General features: G+C 40.7%; 1 protein-coding gene across 2 annotated transcripts in view; it reads left to right on the top strand.

The window, feature by feature from the left end:
- Positions 1 to 10,938, top strand: part of mios (missing oocyte, meiosis regulator, homolog (Drosophila)) — a 71,685-nt gene extending 60,747 nt beyond the window's left edge. For both annotated transcript variants that reach the window (XM_038797524.1, XM_038797525.1), the window contains exons 9-11: positions 260 to 464; positions 1,745 to 1,874; positions 9,771 to 10,938. In XM_038797524.1, coding sequence (XP_038653452.1) covers positions 260 to 464; positions 1,745 to 1,874; positions 9,771 to 9,867 — 432 coding nt within the window. In that variant the 3' untranslated portion in view covers positions 9,868 to 10,938. The remainder of the gene's footprint in view (positions 1 to 259; positions 465 to 1,744; positions 1,875 to 9,770) is intronic.
- The last annotated feature ends 2,852 nt before the right edge of the window (positions 10,939 to 13,790 follow it).

The following is a 13,790-nucleotide window of genomic DNA, read 5'->3' as shown; positions in this document are numbered from 1 at the left end:
TCTCCTGGCTTCATTTCCTCCTTGGAAATGTATACGGTAAATAGATCTTGATAAATGAATAAATGTTTGCTTTCTATTAATTTTACTCAATCATGCAATATGTCAAATATCTGACTTGCCGTTTGTTTTGGTGAGTGAGAAACTTTTGTGTTGGCTTACATTTTGTTACCTTTCGTGAGGAAAATTATAATCAAGCCATTTCAATGCTGTTTTATACTTCACATTTCCTGTTCTCAGTTGTGTGTTATATGTATTCCAGGTGTTTGTGAGCTGCAATTTCTGTGGAAAATCAATATCGTATAGTTGTTCTGCCATGCCACATCAGGGACGAAGTTTCAGCCAATACGGTGTTAGTGGTTCTCCAACCAAATCAAAGGTCACAAGTTGTCCAGGATGTCGTAAACCTCTCCCCCGCTGTGCACTCTGTCTTATCAATATGGGAACGCCAGTTTCAAGCTGCCTAGGTAACTGTTAATATTTGGTATCAGGACACTGTCTCACAGTCTGGTTAAAATAGAAATCAGAGCAATCCTTCAGCAAAGTAGTTTGTTGTCTTTCTTGGATCTTGGTAATTGCTGACACCAGCTCAATAATTTGTATCGTATTTGAGTTGAGATGATTGCAATTCTGAACTTCCCAATATGGATGAAATCTCCACTTGGCCTGTGAAAGGGACACATGGTCGAAAATCTGTGGTTTAGAATGGTTTGGATAGCATGAAGTTGTCCACACACCAGCTCTGCAAAATTACTCAACTGAGGGGGAGGATGAGAGTGAAGGAAGGAATCCATAATAAAGGGAATGACTGATGTGGTTGCTGTTCCATTCCTGTTAAAATATGCACTGCTTCACTGTTTCAATTACTCAATGCAGCAAATCATTCCATACTCCAGCAACTCTGAAGAACTTCTCTGGCCCTGCGTGTATGTGCACGATAAAACATGAGATTTAGAACTTCATAACCCTGAGGCAGGCCATTATGTCAACCATATCTGTACCAGCTTCTTGCTAGAATGTACAAAACTAAAAATACTACTGTGCTGTCTTTCCATATCTCTGTATCTTCCTTTTGCTTTGTATATTTCCCTTTAAAAGCTGGACCACTTCTCTGCTTCAACCACTCCCTGCAGCAAATCATTCCAATTCTCCAGCACCTCTGAAGAACCTCTGGCCCTTGCTGTGTATCTAGTTGAATACAGTATCTGCTTTAGTATAATCGTATGCAGAAATCATTATTGTCATTGCTGAGTAATGTTTTGTCTACTCATACAAATGTTTTTAACTGATATCACTTTCATAACGAGGTTTGGCAGACCATTCTTTGGGTGAGGAGAACAACAAAAAAACTCATGCCACTTTTGTCCAGCATATCAGTCAACACAATTTGTACCATGCATGAATTAGTCAACAAAGGGAGCAAGGTTTGCCAAAAACTTCTTCACAATGGCAATTAATTATTTTTATCAACTGTCAATAAACTCAATGCAAAAGGAGAGAAACAAAGGTGTCCATAAGACAAATAAAATTAATTAATTTCTAAAAATAAATACATGTGATATAAACATAGTTGCCAAATTTATAATTACCTTTGTTGGTAATAAATGTTAACTAATACTCGGGAAAGAAAACACTGTGAAAAGTAAGATGGAGCAAAACATTCCTAATTATTTCAATATTATGTTTGGAACTTTTAAGCATATTACTGCTTTTCCACTATAACTATAGATTTGTTTTCTTGGAATAGGCACTGGAAAGTCTGATGAAAAAGTGGATCTCAGCAAAGACAAGAAATTGGCTCAGTTCAATAACTGGTTTACTTGGTGCCAGAACTGTCGTCATGGAGGTCATGCTGGACATATGCTCAGTTGGTTCAGGTAATAGATATCTATGAGACTTCTATATCGATACAGGAGGCATAAATTATGATAATTTATTAGTACTACCGTGTAAAGTTTATAGTTTTGAGTAATGAGATAAGCCACATTGATCCATTTTAGAACCTGCTTTATAAAAGATTGTCATCTCCCAGATGGCTGTGTCCACCATGCCGCCTTATTCATCTTTCAGGAGTATTTTGGATTGCAAATGCATTGAACTTTTAGTTTCCCCAAATTGTGAAGTTCCTAACCGGGAGGGAGATAAATTTGGTGCCTGCCATTGAGTCTGTTCATGGGTTTAGTCAGCATTCTAACAATTTCTGGTGCAGCATGTTATCATTACTCAGAGGCTCTGCATTCTGCACCATTAAAGTTACTGTCTTTGCCCGATTCCAGATCTGGCACATTGCCTGTTAACCTCTTAAAGTTAGTTATACATCTGTGACAATGCCTGCCATCTCATGCTGGATTCTTAGACCAGGAAGTAGAAATGTGAAAACAGCTACAATTGCCCTCCAATTGAGAGTTTACAAGCAACTACAGTTTTTTGGACTTGTTTAGATCACTCCCCCAACTGGTTCTGTTGTACAGAAATAAGTGAACTACATGGGCATATATTTTTGTTCAATGATTTAATTAATTTTTCACTCTGGTTTTGTAGTGTGCATTATTTTTCTGCTAGTTTAACTAGCCAGCTATGTAAATGTTGGGAAATATTTCATTATTTTCCCTTTAATACCTTGCATGCTATTAAATTGTCCAAGCGCATTATTTCAGCCTTGTTCAAAATTAAATGGTATTTGGATTAATGAGATTATAAAATGTGCTGATGTGGGTTTCCGAAATTACTGAAATACAAATAGACTGGAAATGGAGAAATAAATCTGTGCTCAAGTAGAAAAATAATGGACAAAGTATAACTGGTTAGGTACCCAATAGCTGCTATCTACCAGAAATAAAAATCGGACCCCTCATTTATACCACCCCACCTTAATATTTCTGAAAATACTGATCATTTGGTGAACTGATCAGGACAAGTAGGAATAGACTCCTAACCTGTCACCATTTCTTCCCACCCCAATCATATTTGGGTCTGACTTTTATCTAAGGCCCAAACACTTGTACAAGTATTTTGCTTCTTTTGTGATCTTATTGAAAGTTTTGTGTTGCTTTCATCATTGAAGAGCAACAATCTTAACACCAATCCCTGTGGATTTTTAATTTCCCCATCAGAACTGCCAAAAAAAAATAGAGTGCAACCGGTTACTTTTGTAATAGAACATAGAACAGTACAGCACAGAACAGGCCCTTCGGCCCTCGATGTTGTGCCGAACAATGATCACCCTACTCAAACCCACGCTATACCCGTAACCCAACAACCCCCCCCCCCCCCCCCCCCCCCAACCTTACTTTTAAGGACACTACGGGCAATTTAGCATGGCCAATCCACCTAACCCGCACATCTTTGGACTGTGGGAGGAAACCGGAGCACCCGGAGGAAACCCACGCACACACTGGGAGGACGTGCAGACTCCGCACAGACAGTGACCCAGCCAGGAACCGAACCTGGGACCCTGGAGCTGTGAAGCATTTATGCTAACCACCATGCTACCGTGCTACCCCATTGGACATTTGACAGCAAATCCTTCAGCACTCAACCATGTTTAGCAACCTGTTGTGTGGTAATGTGTCAAAAGCTTTTTGAATATCAAGACAAATGTCAAAATAATACCTTTTATCCATCAACCTTGTGAATGCCTTCAAAATAAAATTAGCCAGTCTGTTGAGAAATTATCCAGGTTGTTGAAATATGACCTTCTTTTCCCCAAGTCATGTTGAGATATGTGTATTGAGATATTTTATTTATTCCCTCGCTGTCAAGATAATGGGTTTGTACCTTACCATGCCGATAGAAACTGAATTATATAAATCTAGTAACTCATGGGAAAAATGATCTATGTAAATTGACAGGTGAAGACGTTTACTAGGTCTGGCCGACATGTGACACTCAACAACACTATGCTCAAAAAAAGTAGTGGAACAATTCTCAGTTTTACAAAAAGCTTCTTATACAGAAAGACCACCGGCACCCTTGCAGAGCAGAAAGGGATGGGCAGTAAGAGTGGCCAACACCACCAATATCACGGGGGGACATGGGGCCTGCAGATCAGAAAGAGGCCATTCAGCCTATCATCTGGACCGACCCTCTGAGGTCGACCCACAGGCCCATGCATCCACCCCCTCCCCATAATCCAATAACCCCACCTAATAGTTTTGTATAAAATAAATTTAGAGTACCCAATTAATCTTTTACAATTAAGGGGCAATTTAGCGTGGCCAATCCACCTATCCTGAACATTTTACCCTGCAAACACAGGGAGAATGTGCAAACTCCACACGGACAGTGACCAAGAGCCGGGATCGAACCTGGGACCTCGGCACCATGAGGTAGCATGGGGCCTCGTTAAGTGGACCAATTAACATTGTATTGCGCTGCCGGCCCCACCAGGCTGAGCACCGGGAAGCTCGCTGCAGTTCCCGCTCACGATCACACTTCTAAATCTTTCCGGAGAATCGCGCCCCTCGGCTTTTTGCATGGGCTGGCTCAATTGCAAAGTGTTTTCATCCAGTGGATTTCTGCGCATTCACTGGATGCTTTTTCCCCAGGTGCACCCAAAAACTCCAATCTAAACTCACTATAACTTCAGAGCAAACACGAGTTCCTAAATTCAATGCCCCAACAGTCTTGCAGAATTTCCTGCGAGAGAGCTTGGAATCCTACCTTGCCCTTTGGCTTCCACGCACTGATTGAACTGCCCTTTTGTCTTTCCCTGTGACTGCATGTCTCCCTGGGCCCCTGTCACTACGTAGAATCACAGTTTTATTCTACTTTGTTTTTTCTAAACCACTGACCACTTTTTTTTTAACCCATCTCTTCACTTCAAGGTTTGGAAAACCTGGCACAGAAACAAATTCATTTAATGCAGTTAATGGAATATAAATTCTCATTAATGGACAGTCCTGTTTTACTAAACTGACATGATGGGTTGGAAACAGTTACTTGGAGGTAAAACTGTGTCCAAGCATTGAAGGTGGAGATGGTCAAGAGTTTAGAACAAATATGTTCCAACAAAGAAAAAGGGTGGGACTCCCAAATCTAGAACTTCTGAGATGTCTAGGAGCATAAAGGGTAGAATTAGGCAGGAAAAGAGAAGCTTATGTTGGATTCAACATTGCAAAAAGCAGAGAATAGAATGAAAAGCATAGGGGTGAAATTAAAAAGGAAACCAAGCAAAAAGTGGGCATGAAAAAATATTAGGAGTAAAATTAAGGAAAACCTAAAGATGGTTTTTATGAAGGATAACCAAAGAATAGGGTCCTTTGGAGACCAAAAGGCATCTGTGTGGTGGAAAATATCAGTGTGGTTCATTATGCATACTTTGTCACCCTCATTTGTAAATATAGACAATGCAGACATTGTAGCTAAGGAAGAGGGACGAGAAATATGAGAAGTTAGACAGGAAATATTAAGGGGTTGGGCATCTCTGAAAGCAGTTAAATCGCCAGGCCCGAGTGATTCAGAAAAGAAAAAGAAGTAGTAGAGGGTCTGACCTACATATTCCAATGCTCAATGTTTTCAGCTATTGTGGGGCTGTGTTTCCAAAGAAAGAAAGGAATAGACCAAACTATAGGTCTAAGCCAACCAAAGTGGGTGGAAAAAATTGAAGGACAGTATCAGTCATAACTTAGGCACAGATTAATCAAGGCCGGTCAGCATGAGGGAAGGCAGTGTTTAACTAGTTTTTTATTTGAATGTTATTGATATGATAACAAGGAGAGTCCATGAGAGTAACACATTTGACTTGCATGTTCTTTGACAAGGTCCTACATTATTAATGCTGCAATTCTGTCACAATGCGGTGCATGGCCTAGTTGCAAGTAAGAGTAGGTGTTACTGAATAGGGAAAGGACAGGGCATTATTCTTGAGTGTGTGTATATATAAGAACCAGTTTCCACCATTATGGGACAGGAGGAGAAGAGAGTCTGTGCCTGTGTTCCCTAGGTTTAATGTTGAGGAAAGATTAGCTCCAAATTCCTAATTTCCTTTGGAGTATAATATACATGACTGGTCAGAAAAGTAAAAGTCCATTGACAGATTTAGTGGCAGGAAACAAGGTATTTTTAATGCATGGAGTCTGTTAACAATAGGATTTTGCAGGGCTTAATGTTCCTTTTTGTGGTGTACAATTGATGATTTATAGAAATAAATAGAGGGAGTGTGATTAAGATGTTTTCCAGGTGGTATCAAATAGTGGCTATGTGGCAGTTGTGGAAGTGGGTTGTAGATTGTGGGAGGAAAACAATGGACTGTTTAGGTGGGATTAAAATAGGATATTGAGAAGGGTAATGAAACAGAAGGATATTTCTACCTATTCAGAGATCATTGATGGTAGCAGTACAGGTAGACAAGCTGGTTAAGGCGGCTCATGGGATACTTTAGCTGAGGCATAGAATAAATGAGCAGCAATATTATGCTAGAACTACATAACACAGTGGACTGCAGCCAGAGTACTGCTTACAGTTCTGATGACCACATCACAGGAAGGATATGATCACACTCTTGATTAATAAGGGGATCAGGGGTTATGGGGAGAAGGCAGGAGAATGGGGATGAGAAACATCAGCCTTGATTGAATGGTGGAGCAGACACAATGGGCCGAATGGCCTAAATCGGCTCCTATGTCTTATGATCTTGTAAAGAGAGATTGCACATGAGATTTAAGAACTAGGAACAGGAGTAGGCCGTCTGGCCCCTCGAGCCTGCTCCGCCATTCAATGAGATCATGGCTGATCTTTTTTGGACTCGGTTCCACTTTCCGGTCCGAACACCATAACCCTTTATTCTTCAAAAAACTATCTATCTTTGTCTTAAAAACATTTAATGAAGGAGCCTCAACTGCTTTACTGGGCAAGGAATTCCATAAATTCACAACCCTTTGGGTGCATAGCCAGCTCATGCCTCAGACCATCATAGCTACAAGAGTAGACAGGTTTGTTGCCAGGAATGGAGAATTTTCGCTATGAGAAACTATTGGATAGGCTGAGATTGTCTTCATCGGAACGGAGGAGGCTGAGGGGAGATTTGATTGAGGTGTATAAAAAAAGGGTCTGAGAGTGGATAGTAAGGAGTTAGTTCCCTTAGCAGTAACCAGGAATCATAAATTTAAAGTAATTGATGGAAGGACTAGAGGGAAGTTGAGAAATGGTTTCACCCAGAGGGTGGTGGGGTCTAGAACTTGCTGTTTAAAATGCTGTTCGAGGCAGAAAACGTCATTGCATTTAAAAAGTTACTTGGACATACACTTTTAACTGTCTTGCCTACGATATGGACCAAAAGCTAAAAAGTGAGATCAGACTGGGTGGCCAGTTTTTGGCCACCATAGACGGGTACAAAGAGCCAAATAGTGGGCTCCTCAAAGTAAAAAAGCTACTGAACATGCAGTAAAATTTTAGGCATGTCGTTATTGGTATAAAAATAATGGAAATGATGCAGCGTAGATTTGGGGTGTATGTTACCAGAAATGCAGATAATAATCACGTTATGAAGCGACTTGAGAAGTTCTGCTAATTTTGTTTTCATTTGTTTTGGCATCACTTGATCCTTGAGGTTGCGTAGGATTTTAATTTAAATGAATTGTGTTGATTTATTTTTACTGGTCAGCAAGACAATAAGGAGCAGAAATGTAAAATGATATTGTAATTAAAGGGGAGGGGACAAAAATCTTTACATAAAGGAATTGGACATTTCTTGCAACAGAAATTCTGATTAAAGAGGAAAATTATGTGGTTATGCTAAGTGAGGAGGAAAGTAAGAGTTAACATGGTGGAAATGCACTCTCTCAGACTTGGTTTAATGGACTGTTTTGGTGATGCTGCCTTCTGTGATGCAACTGGCACAAAACTGACTTATCTTCCAGAGAGCAAGGAGAAAATGCTGGAATGCCTTGTTTCTGTGCCATGTTTCATCTAGTAGCTGATGGAGTGAGTTGGTGACTACCAACCCAGAAGGCTCAGCCTGATTTTGTTGCAGCTGCTTGGTTGCTTCAACACTTTAAAGGGTATTTCAATTTTAACAAGTGCAAGGCTGGACACTGCATGTCTTTCATTTCCAAAGAACAAAGAAAAGTACAGCACAGGAACAGGCCCTTCGGCTCTTCAAGCCCGTGCCGACCATGCTGCTCATCTAAACTAAAATCTTCTACACTTCCTGGGTCTGTATCCCTCTATTCCCACCCTAATCATGTATTTGTCAAGATGCCCCTTAAATGTCACTATCGTCCCTGCTTCCACCACCTCCTCTGGCAGCGAGTTCCAGGCACCCACTACCCTCTGTGTTGCTCGTTGTGTTCTCTCTTTAATTGGCTCTGTTTATGGCGGTTAATATGGTCGCCTTCCTTAATTCTAATTACGGTTGCTCAAGAGTCGCCAGGTATCTTTCGATACCGCCACAAGGTTCAAAACCGAATACTGATCAAAGACTCGATACACCAGTTAGTAAGTTCGAAATCAATGCTCATTTATTTACACACACAGTCAAATATACTCATGTACAAAACTCTTCCAACTAAACTATCACTACTACTAAAGCCTATACTTTGCTTCAGGCACCCACTCAGTCAGAGGAACAATGGCCATTGTCCGGTTCTGAGGCTGCTGGGGTTGAGCTGGTATGGAATAGTAGCTAGGAGTGTCTGTCTCGTAGTGTGCATTGACTTTGGACTTGCTTGTTCTGGTGCAACTGCTAGGCAGGTCTCTCCTCGCTGAGAGCCAAGGCCAAGAGAGCAAGTCTCTCTTGGGGGATCCTTCTTATACCTGAAGGGGCTTCGCGTACTTTTGGGTGGGCCTTGAACTTGGCCCCAATTAATTGGGCCGTTTCTTGATCATTTCTATCGATTTCCTCCAATAAAGGGGTGGGTGCCCTCATTGCTGGGCGTGTCCTAGGTGGCCGGTGGCCTGCTTTGTTCTAGTCTCCGCTGGCGCCGGGGTGTCTGCCTTAGTATCAGTAACTTAAATGTTACCCGTTTGTCCCCGGAGATGGCTCATTAGTATGGTAGCTACGGCTCCAATCAACAGACAAACCATGCACCTGCTTGCTTTCTCAGTATTGCCCATTTTCCCTGCATTCTTTGCAAAGTGTACATTTTGTAATCGGGACTTGGCCATCCCAGATGGCTACGTGTTTTAAAAAAAAACTTGCCTCGTACATCTCTAAACCTTGCCCCTCGCACCTTAAACCTATGCCCTCTAGTAATTGACCCCTCTACCCTCTGACTATCCACTCTGTCTATGCCCCTCATAATTTTGTAGACCTCTATCAGGTTGCCCCTCAACCTCCGTTGTTCCAGTGAGAAAAAAACGAGTTTATTCAACCGCTCCTCATAGCTAATTCCCTCCATACCAGGCAACATCCTGGTAAATCTCTTCTGCACCCTCTAAAGCCTTCTATCCTTCTGGTAGTGTGACGACCAGAATTGAACATTATACTCCAAGTGTAGCCTAACTAAGGTTCTACACAGCTGCAACATGACTTGCCACTATAGTTTTAATATACCTGTAGTAAAACTTAACATGAATTAGACTTGAATCTTTTCACATCCTTTTTAAAATCCTTCATCCATCCTCTTCACCCCTTCTATCCCAAGTCTGAAAAAGTTTTGTTTTTCATTATGAATCGGAATCAATAGGCCAATTTCAGAATATCTTAAACCTTCATTTATGGACAGTTTACAATGATAGACATTCTTTTGTGTGGTACCTCCATTTCTTCCCCTTCTTTCCGGTTCTAATTTTTACTGCTGTAGTGTTTGTCTTGTCTTATTTTACCCCCACAGGGATCACCATGAATGTCCGGTGTCCGCCTGTACCTGTAAGTGCATGCAGTTGGATACAACAGGAAATCTAATCCCGGCAGAAACGTTTCAGAGCTAAAAAAGAGGAAAGAATCCAAGACACTGGTTTCTAACTGTCCTTGAAAACCTTCATGTGTACCTTCTGTGACTGAGCATCTGTTGCTCCCTAAATACTAGAAGAAAAATGTTACATCTTCGCAGTTTGATGTCTGAATTATTTTGAGTTATAGCAGAAACAAGCCTGGTTATGTGCCATGTTTTTGGAGCTGGTTCAGTTGATTTCAAGACTTTCCTGGGACTCTGAACATCATCCATAATGATACTAAACAGAACTTGAACTTGACACAAGAAATTAACCTATATTTATCTTCTGTCTCGAGCAGTAAATTCATTTTTAGTTCAAACCCATGAAAAACTGAATTTGGTGCTCTTCGATTGAGACACCAACAAAGACTGCGCTTGGATTAATGTACAAATTACACAGTTTATTTTTTGTTCCAGGAAATTAGAATGAAAGTATATACAAAGAGAAGAATGAATGTATGTACAAGGAGGATATGCTGATATAACCTGGCATTAAGCAAGATTCAAGACTGGTGTCTTATTGCACCAATATGATTTGTTTCTGTACTTTTGTTGAATGCCATCAAGAGGAGAACCTGTACACTTATTGAAAGTGCCTCAGATACCTCTGGTCCTGCTTCATGTATCAGTACTGATTTCTGCTAAAATTAAATTCTTCCTGTAATATAATTAAGAGTGTGGCCTAAGGTGTACTACATTTAATGAATTCAGTAAAACATACCATCTTTCATTTCTTTGCAAAAATATTGAGGTGTATGGTGCTCTACTGAAGCAATAACTGTTTAGGCAAATACTAATAATGAATGAAATCAAGATTCAACTTAATTGTGAAACCTAATATGACATTGGTCATGTTAGTGAAACTTTCACAAAATTATCTGGTAATGTGCAACCAATACTGAGTCATATTGGTTGTAAAAAATGTAATTACATCTTGCACAATTTGTAAACTGTATTAACTGTTCATTAGTGCTTCTGATATGTGCATGTGCCTAAAACCAAAGGTCTTCTATTTTAATTGGTTTCTCAATAAATTTGTAAATAAAGTGTGCATATTTGTATCCCACATGGTATTCTCCTTCTAAAAATTACCCAGTTATTTAGGGGGTCATGGAGGTTGGGGGTGTGAAGTTGGTGGGGAAAGTGGAATAAAGTTTTTAAAATACCTACCACAGTAAAGAACCAACAATTTTTATATAGGTGGCATATCCTGGGATATTTCAACATTGCACACTTGAGCTAGTACCAGTGTTCCATCTTTTAGTTTTCTTAGCTGCATAACATTATACTCTAAATAATTCTATAATTGAAATTAAAAATAAAATTGTCCCTGCAGCATTCCTTTTTTCAATGGCCATTTTTCTCATTTTTCATGATACCCTGGGCTAGTGCCTGGTCAATTCCAGCCCCACTTGATCCACAGGTGAAATTAGATTTTTACATTGAAGGGTTGCAACAATAAACTGGACAATGTTATGTTCTGAGTTTTAAATCTTTCAACAAAATGCAAGTGGATTACGGTCTGTATAGACTAGGCGTTGCTTAATATCATGTGGGACACAAACCTCAAAATGCTGAAGAGCTAGTGGCAATGTTATGGCTTCCTTCTCAATGGCGGAGTACATCCTTTGGCACAGACTTTTTTTTAAAAAACTTATCTTACTAGCCTCTCTATTCCTGACTCGCCATCCTGTAGTAACACTGCCCCATCCTCAGGTCACTGGCATCTGTAGTCATTTTAAAGGGTTTGGAAAAACCAGGGCCAGTCAACGGTCCCATACCAATATGGCCCTCAATTTCTCAAAAGATGTTTGGCATTCTGCAGACCATATCATTTTTGACTTGTTTCTGCAATTCATAGTCAAAGGTACTATGGTACTAATCTTGGGTACAAATTTTCTATAAAACCCACCCATGCCTAGGAACCTCAATCTCTGATTTTGTTTTGGGAATGGGAAAATCTAGTAACATCCTTACCTTGGCTGTTTTAGACAGTGGGTTCAACAGCTGGCTTGTAATGCAGAACAAGGCCAGCAGCGCAGGTTCAATTCCCGCACCGGCCTCCCCGAACAGATGGCGGGATGTGGCAAATGGGGGCTTTTCACAGTAACTTCATTGAAGCCTACTTGTGACAAGTTATTAAAATAATGGCACTCTGGAACTCCCTCAGCCTCAACATCTGTGAGAGATGACTATGGTACTCTGTGTAATTCTCGGTCTGTCTCCTGGGCCTCAATTAATGAAGCCCTACCAAACACTTCCTTGGAGTTACCCCGTTCTCAAGGTTAGTTTTGGCTATTCTAACATCCGATGGTGGACTTGCCCATTGTCCTGGTCACCACACATGATGGAAAAATATCTGGAAACGGTTCTGTCTCCTTATCATCCCTCGGACTCTAGAATCATGGGTGAAGCAATAACCTTCACTCCTGCCAAATAATTGCATGAAAGTTGACTCCATCTACTGGCAACTTCTTAACAATTCGACAAATACTGGACCTGATAAATCACATTCCAGTGGGGTATAATCTCTTTTTAGGGTTTTAAAAAAATATAAATTTAGAGTACCCAATTAGTTTTTTCCCACATTAACGGGCAATTTAGCTTGGCCAATTCTGTATATCTTTGGACTGTGGAGGCGAAACACACAGACAGGGAAAATGTACAAACTCCACACAGGCAGTGACCTGGGTCTGGGATCGAACCTGGGTCTGGGATCGAACCTGGGTCCTCAGTGCCGTAAGCAACAGCACTAGCCACGACACCCCCTGCCGCCCAATCTCCTCTTATCCCATTTTTTATCACCTTTTCTTTAATTGGACTCTCCGGAGGGAAACCAAATCCCTCTGCAGTAAGAGACTTTGCGCAGAACCGGTGTCCCTTAAAATTGCAATGGGTTTGGGTTTGGATGAAAATGGGGTCATCTTTCCCTTAGTCAAAACCCCTGCATATTTGTCATCTACTTAATCTGCCAAACCTCCCCCCACCCCACCCCCCACAGCTGTGTTTACCTCGGGTCTCTAAGTTCCTACGGGAGCTATAGTCTGCCGAGCAATATTCTCTACTTTCGTTACTTTTTTAGAATCCTCCTTATGAACCCCAACAAGTCCTATTAGCTTGCCTTGCAACTTTCAACATGCTGAATGAACGTGTCCTACTTTATTGCAATTGTCACACTTAGGCCTTCGAGTTTCATGTCCACCCTCCACCTTCACTCTGGTCGGAGGAAGAGATCTCTGAGCATTCCCAACTATCTATTCCTTATCATGGTTACCTGCTTTCCTTTCACTATCCCACTTCTAATCCTTTTCAAGATCATGGGGGTGATAGAACAAAGGTTTAAATTTATGGATCAGCTCGTAATCATCAGCCAGTATTGCTACTTGTTAGCGGTTATCACACTTTGGGCTTCAACATGGGTTCTTATCACAGAAGGTATGAATTTTTAAATTTGTCCAAGGGAATTATTTCTCAGAGCTTCATAGGTAGTTTCAACCCCCAATGCTCATGCCCACCTATTACAATTGTTCTGCATAACCCTTTCAAATTCTACATGTCTGTCCTAGCTGTTTCTTTAAATTCTGAAACTTTAGCCTATATGCCTCCAGAACTAATTCATATGCACCCAGAATGTATTTTTTAAAATCTGCGCTGGCCCCATCAGTATACTTTGTATGGATACCGTCCGCTTTGCCATCAGTTACTACATTTGAGTCCTGTTTTCTCAAATGCAAGAATGCCTCTACATCCTTTCCTTAAATTTTAGTAGGTCCTGTATAAACATAAGCATATCCGCACTGGATTATATTCGAGGGGTGGTCTCCCCTCTAGCTCTTAGCAGCTCCTTTACTTTCCAGTGCTTTTAAGCAGAAACTACCTCCCATTTGCTTTAAAATGCCGTGAATATTTTTTTTACAC

The sequence above is a fragment of the Scyliorhinus canicula genome, chromosome 5, assembly GCF_902713615.1.
Source record: "Scyliorhinus canicula chromosome 5, sScyCan1.1, whole genome shotgun sequence".
Lineage (NCBI taxonomy): Eukaryota > Metazoa > Chordata > Chondrichthyes > Carcharhiniformes > Scyliorhinidae > Scyliorhinus > Scyliorhinus canicula.
The sequence above is the reverse complement of the archived record's forward strand: the minus strand, read 5'-3'. Positions and strand labels throughout refer to the sequence as shown.